Source organism: Coturnix japonica, chromosome 20 (genome assembly GCF_001577835.2).
Source record: "Coturnix japonica isolate 7356 chromosome 20, Coturnix japonica 2.1, whole genome shotgun sequence".
Classification (NCBI taxonomy): domain Eukaryota; kingdom Metazoa; phylum Chordata; class Aves; order Galliformes; family Phasianidae; genus Coturnix; species Coturnix japonica.
The window spans coordinates 4,870,022-4,876,941 of NC_029535.1; the positions used below are offsets into that span (position 1 = coordinate 4,870,022).

At 49.7% G+C, this 6,920-nt stretch overlaps 1 protein-coding gene across 1 annotated transcript; it reads right to left on the reverse strand.

Annotated features, from left to right (window-relative positions):
* Positions 1-116: 116 nt before the first annotated feature.
* On the reverse strand, positions 117-6,837 carry OCSTAMP (osteoclast stimulatory transmembrane protein). The gene is made up of 3 exons (XM_015881670.2): positions 3,679-6,837; positions 1,604-2,633; positions 117-1,074 (listed from the first exon to the last, which is right to left on the reverse strand). Exons 1-3 carry the CDS (start codon positions 3,774-3,776, stop codon positions 772-774), a joined length of 1,431 nt encoding a protein of 476 aa, XP_015737156.1. The 5' UTR covers positions 3,777-6,837; the 3' UTR covers positions 117-771.
* Positions 6,838-6,920: the final 83 nt, after the last annotated feature.

A 6,920-nucleotide genomic window follows, 5' to 3' on the forward strand; every position in this document is an offset into this window, starting at 1 on the left:
TAGTCCTACAGCTGCTCTATCTGTTATTCTGGAGAGCCCTGGTGAAGAGATTTCAGCAAGTCCTCATGCACTGATTCCTACTCCCTCCCATTCCCAGGAGCTGTTTCTCATGGTCACAAGGTCATGAATTTATTTCAGCAGGTTAAAACAACACTTTATATCATAAATAATAGATATTCTCAACAATAACTAAATAATAATAAATTAATTAATACTCCTGGAGATCTTCAAGAAAAGTGTAGATGTGGATGTGGCACTGAGTGACATGTTCTAGAGCAGTCTGTGATTCTATAATGGATTTTCAATCAACTCTAATGTTGTTGGGGTTTATTGCTTGCTGCCTGTAGGGATCACTTCAGGGGGAAAGGAAGTGGTTGGATGAGATTATCTCATTTTCTTTCCAATCTTGATGATGATAAGAATCGATGAAGGGTGCACTTCCTCCATCAGTGACGAGGGCGGTGAAGGAGCACTTCCTCCACCCACCTCCCATGCACACTTAGCTTTGCATAACGCTGCCAGCACCCTCACAGTCATAGGAGCTATCTTGGGTTCCTTTTCCAACATTCTTGGATAAGTTCTAGATTGAATTAAGACTAGAAAGTGAATGTAGATTAATGCAAAATGTCACTTTTGGCCTTTTTCTCTATTTATGTGGCATATATTGCTCCCAGATTCCAACCACTTCTCTGACTGTGGAGAGTGAATTCTGTGATCTCTTTGCACACCCGGTTATTGCCAAAGGTCTTTGTCCAAAATTCCCTTCATTTCTCAGCCACATTGTGTCTCCCTGTGCTTCCGGGACAGCTTGCCATAGAGGTAATGTACCCGCTCGTCCTCCTGGCTCTCAAAGAAGGAAGCAGCAATTTTCCTGCACAGGCGGCGTGCGTAGGTTTCCAGGAACACGGTGGCATAAATAATGCAGAAGAGCAGCCCCACAACCAACAGTACGGAGGGGTTGGGAGGTATTGGGGGGCTGATCCTGCAGCCAGCAGAGCCAAAGTTCAGGGAGTGGTGGTAACTCCTATTAACGTCACTCACAGCAAATGGGATTTTCAAGAAGTCTATTCCAGCCTGAAATAAAGAGAGTAAGAGGTTAAATGAGGCATGAGCCTGGATTTGTGTGCCCTTATTGCCTCAATGTAAGCAGTAATCTAAGTTAGGACATGCACAGGCCGGAGCAGGGGGAAGATGGAAAGGTAGAATAGGGGAGTTAAAAAGCAGAATGAGAATCATAGAATCAGAGAAACATTAAGGTTGGAAAAGACCTCTAAGACCATCTAGTTCAATCATCCACCTACCACCAATACTGCCCACTAAACCACAGCCCTCAGTGCCATATCCTCATGGCTCTTAAGCACCCCAGGCATGGTGACCCCACCACTTCCCTTGGCAGCCTGTGCCAATACATCACCATTCTTTCTGAGAATAAATTCTTCCTTATTTCCAACCTGAATCTCCCCTGGCACAACTTAAAGTCTTGTTCTATCACCTCTTGTTCTATCACAGTTACTGGGGAGCAGAGGCCAACCCCCACCTTACACAACCTCCTTCAAGGAGTTGCAGAAGGCCAACCCAGCTGTGTGCCCCAAGCAGCACTCACCTGGTATTTGATGCTGAGCGTGACGGGCACTGCAGAGAGCTGAGCCATCCTCCTCACTGCCACATCTGCTACGCCAAAGACAAGGTGCTCCAGTGCCACCACCACCAGCACCAGCAGCAGGGCCACCGAGAGGCGCAGCGCCTGCGCCAGGCTCAGTGTCAGCTCCTCGCGGGACAGCCGGAGGCCCGTGGGGTGGATGAGGTGTTGGGATGAGCCCACCAGCAAATGGGAGGCTCCTCCATCCTCAGCCAAACGCTGCAGCTTCTTGGTGATGTAAACGTTGTCGAAGCGGAGGTTGGTGAGATAATTCTTCAAGTACCAGACAGACTCAAAGCAGAGGTAGAGCACGGAGAAGGCAGCGACCAGTTTGTTGCCTGCTCGCACACAATCTTTGACCACCACCTCAACAGCTAAAAAATCCTTCCTGGCTTTCTCACCAGCGAGGTGCACCTGGTTAATCAAGGAGTTGTTCTTCACCAGTGAAAACTGAACGTGTCCATCCATGGGCCTCAAAATAGCGTAATTTTGGATTTCATCCCCCAGCCTCCAGGAAGCGTTCTCCAGCAGATCAGTGGAATTCAAAATGCTCTCAGAGGAATTCTTGGAGATGCACAGGATGACCTGCAGTAAGGTCTTGATGTTGCTGATGATGTTGGGGGTGATGTTAACCACCACTATCATGATGCAGGCTGACAAGAGGAGCTTGCGGCCCTGCTTGGTGCCCAGTGTTGGCATGGCGATGCTGAAGGCACAGCGCACAGGATGCACCAAGAACAGGGAGAGGAGGAGGAGCAGGCTGAAGGTAACAGCCATTGCAATGGAGATGTGCTGGGGGTACTCCAGGGATGCAAGGAGCCAGTTGTAGAAGAGGCCTCCGAGCAGCACGGTGATGCAGGAACACTGCAGTAATAGGACCCACAGCTCCCTGCTGTCTGCTGGGACTGGTTTGGAGTATATGGACCATTGCTCTGCCATGATCCTGTGCACTTTTGAGAAGAGGCAGTCTTCACAACAGGGCTTGTCACCCACTCTGTGCAAAGAACAAGCACTGAGGTTTTAGTAAGGAAAATACAGAAATGCACTAATTGGGGGAATTTGTAATGTCCCTCTCTGGTCTCCCTCTTTGCCTCTTTGATACCCAAGTTGCTGGCACTGGGGACTTCCCTGCAACAATGCAGGCCAGGGAAGTTCAAAGCATTTGGTGAAATCACTGTCTACAACTCCCTGAATGGAGGTTGTAGCCAGGTAAGTGTTGGCCTTTTCTCCCTGGTAACAGCAATAGGCTAGTGAGCATGGCGGGGTGGGCTGGGGCTGGTCCTGGTGATCTGAGGTCTTTTCCAACCTCAGTGATTCCATGATTCTATGAAAGATCAAATACCAGTTATAAGCAACTCTTCCTCCTCTAATATCAGTAGAGGAAAGCATTATATTCCTCTACAAAAATCATAATGTCATTCAGAGTAGGCTGAACTCTTTAGCTGTGTTTATGAGTAGGTTTGGTGGCTTCTTAGAAGAGAGAGAAGGGAAGAAAGGACTCCCAGCTGCTCTGGAAATTGTTAGTTAGCTCAGTAACTAAGGTGCTTAATGGATCAGAGGAGCTGGAGGAGGAGCTTCTGCCTCCCTGCTTCTTAATAGGAGACCAAGAAACTCAGCAAATCTGTGGGTGACAAATACAGAACTGAGAACTGTTTCACACAGATGCCTCAGTGCCGGAGGAAATCTCCAAGGTTAAGAATTTGGCTACTGCGGGCAGGATGAAATGTCCCAGGGAGCTATTTAAATGCCTAATGGAAACAAATGTTTGGGAAGAAGTACTATTTCTCATGCTTCTGATCTGGAATGACTCTCCAGAGAGCAGAAAACCTGACGGGGAGAAGGATTCTCCCACTGCAGCTTTCAGTCCCCTCCCCAGGATGAGACCAGTCAGGAGATCCCATCTGCCCCAGCCTGGCAGCAGCAGCAGCAATAACCCCAGAGTAGGAATTGTGCCTGGCTAATCCATTTACCCAAGGTTTGCCAGTGGAAAGGTGGTTCAAAGCTATTGGGACAATAGGACTGAAGCAGGTGTTACATACCTGGATGATGAGATGTGTCTCAGTCCTGTCTGTAGGTTCCCCATGTTCCAGTGCCCTGCTACTCCCATTGAGGATGCTGCAGCCAGGTGCTGGGACATCCACCAGGCAGCCAAGGCTCAAAAAATGGGCTTCATAAGGCAATTTGGCTCAACAGATGCTGTAGATTCCTGTTTTAAGTGGATAAACCTGGTATGTGGAGCCCAGAAGCAACCCCGCTGTCTCTTGAGTCTTGCTGAAGGTACAGAGGCTTGGTGCGATGAAACGCTGCTGAGAGAAATGAGTCAGTACCATATGGAATGAGTCAGTACTATATGGAAACACTGGGGGGAACAAGGATCACATGGGAGATGGGGTGTCACTGTCCTGAATTGGGAAATCAGCTGTGTCATCCCAGCAGCAGGGAAAACACTTAAAGAGAAGGGGGCTTTGCTCTGGCAGGCATCAGTCATGGCCCAAAGGCACTGCTGGGCCTGGAAGGCTCCAATGAATGTTCTGGTCAGTGTTGGTCAGTTCTTGCAGGCTGCATCTCCCTGTTGAAACTGTGAACTCATGCTGGGCTCACAGTGCTTAAAGGGTGACTGCCTAACAACTCTCATTTCTGTACCCCGGTGGCATCTGGCAGCTTCATCCTACCTAACTCAGAAAGGTTTGCAGTTAGAAAACCTGACTCGAGGCTTTTACTGGGACCAGCAGCCTCATGTAGGAGCTGTAGTTGAGCATTCTCTGGGGCCACGGCCATGCACAGCTGGATTTGGGCATCTTGTTCTAGCAAAGGCAGACCTGCACCTTTCCCAATTCCCAAGGCCAACAAATCCACTGTAAAGAATCCTGCAGCAGGGTGAGATTCCCAAAGCTCCAGCCCCCAAACTCAGGACCAGCTATGATGGCTGCTCCAAGACATGTTTCCAGATAAGAGGGGGGAAGATGTGTCTCCCTCCTCCAGTCAGAAAAACCAAGATACCATATAGAAGAACTGTACACAAATCCTGCCTTCCTCCACTCACAGAGCACAGTGAAGGACACGTAGCCTTCCCTGGCTCCATCAAACCTGTGCTGGGGCCTCCCCAAGTAATGCTGCTGCCTCCAGCCCTCCTGCCGGTGGGAACATGGGGCTCCCAGCCAGTTCCCATGCTCCCTACAGCAAGAGAGGGCGAAGGGCTGGGGCTCAGCTGGGACTCAACTCCTTCCCCAGGGATGCAGCCGGTCCTCACAGTGGTGCAGCCATTGAAGGATGAGCAATGCTGAGCGGGAGCCTGTCTCTGTCTGCTCCCTCATCCCTTCCTGCATGGCACAGCCAAGGTGTTCACAGTGCCCAGGGATCTGTGCAGAGAGCTGAGTGAGGTACTCAGAGTGGTTCAGCCTTCAAGAGAAGCATAGAATGGTTTGAGCTAGAAGGGACCCTCAAAGGCCATCTGGTCAAACCCCCCTGCAATGCACAGGGACACCCACAGCTCCATCAGGAGCTCAGAGCCTTATCCAGCCTGACCTTGGATGTCTCCATGGCATCCCTCACCTCTCTGGATATGCTGCACCAGTGCCTCAGTGCTCTTATTGTGAAGAACTTTTTCTTATATCCAATCTAAATCTCACCTCTTGTGGTCTGAAACCATCTTCTCTTGTCCTGTCAAGAGGCAGGCACCAGGAAAAGTGCTTTAGTTTGGAGCACCAACAGCAATTACTTGCACTGGCTGTGACTTAGGTGTTGATCTCACTTTGCAGTTTATAAAAGGGTGTGCCAAAAGGCAAAACTCATCATATTCATATGAAGTGGCTGCCCCAAGACTCATCTTTCTCACTGTAATCCAGAGTGAGCTGATTATAGCACTTGGGACTCCTTCCATGGCGAGCAGGCAGCTTTCTGGGGCAGGAGGAGCAGAGCAATGAGTTCTCTGAGTCTGATGCAGAGGGGAGCTGAAGTCTGTGGGGATGCTGCATTTGAGCGATGGTTCTGGGCAGCACCGAGTGGTTGTAAAGTATGGCCAAACCTGGCTGGGAAGCTTCCCAAGGCTCCTCAGCATTCCTTATATGCTGGACTATATGGGTGGGAGTTAAAAGGATACAAACCCTGTGCTCATAGTTTGTGAGTGAGCCATTTTCTCTGCCTGATATTTCCCAGGACACGGTGAACAGGTTTGTTTTGTATAAACACAAAACAAAACCAACCGAACAAACAAATAACATAAAGATGTATGCAAGTGAGGGAGGATGTGCGTTTTACCCACAGGCTGGGTGCAGAACAAGGCAGGATCCAGCATCACTGCGAAGCAACTGTGACATCTGGCGGTCAGACTGCTCCGGTGCTTCTGTCTGCGTGCATCTGGGCTCATAAACGTTGAATGTCGGCGGATGGGTGAAAATAGAGGAAGTGGGGGAGAAACGGGATGTTTTCAGTCCTGAAATTCGTGCATCACGTTGGAATTTCTTCTCTGAAAGAGCGATGATGCATTGGCACAGGCTGGGCAGGGAGTGGGGGAGTCACCATCCCTGGGGGTGTTAAGGAAAGGGGAGGTAAGCGCTGAGGGACGCAGTCAGTGGGCACTGTCTGTGGTAGGTGGGTGGCTGGGCTATAAATGAGCTTAGAGGTGTTTTCCAGCCTTACTGTTGCAGCAGTTCTATGATGGCAGCTGGCTCTGCACGGCCCCATCACCGCTGCGGGACCACAAGGAGGATTTCTGTGTGAACAGCTCACAAAGCGACTCGAATGCTTCTGGGATAAAAGACACCACATAACACTTCCCTACTGTAAATAAACCAGAGCGAGTTTCCTCCGAGTGTCTCAGGAGAACATGTGGATGTTCATCTCGGATCGGATGGGGAACATCAAAGGAGCGAAGCGGAGCTATTCTGGATGTTGAATTTCAATGCACAAGGGAGGCATTTCCTGTTTAATTAAAATTCACAGGCGGGCTGCTAATGTGAATGGCTTCGGTGTTGACATTCTTAGAGAGATGGTGTGCAGGCAAAGGCCCTCTGAAACAGCAGGGCTGAAGTTACAGAAGGTTGCTGCAGCGCTAGAAATGCCCTCCCCAGGGATTTATCGTATCTCTGATCATATCACAGAACCCTCAAGAATAACCAGGTCGACTTACCGTAAAAATAGAGAGCTTATTTCAGTGAATTTTAGCACTTACGCTGGACCAGTGATGCAGAGCGCCCAAGTCAGGGAGGCTGGCAGGGAGCTCTCATGCTCCTCCAGGGAACAAACCCAAAGCCGTGGGGTGAGCAGAGGAGAGGGAGGCAAA

What these genes read in the sequence shown, in the direction of transcription:
- OCSTAMP (XM_015881670.2), bottom strand. Translation starts at nt 3,776, where the DNA reads ATGTCCCAGCACCTGGCTGCAGCATCCTCAATGGGAGTAGCAGGGCAC. An exon ending in AGACACATCTCATCATCCAG is followed by an intron (nt 2,634 to 3,678) that starts GTATGTAACACC and finishes TTCTTTGCACAG; the next exon opens with AGTGGGTGACAAGCCCTGTT. An exon ending in CGCTCAGCATCAAATACCAG is followed by an intron (nt 1,075 to 1,603) that starts GTGAGTGCTGCT and finishes TCTTTATTTCAG; the next exon opens with GCTGGAATAGACTTCTTGAA.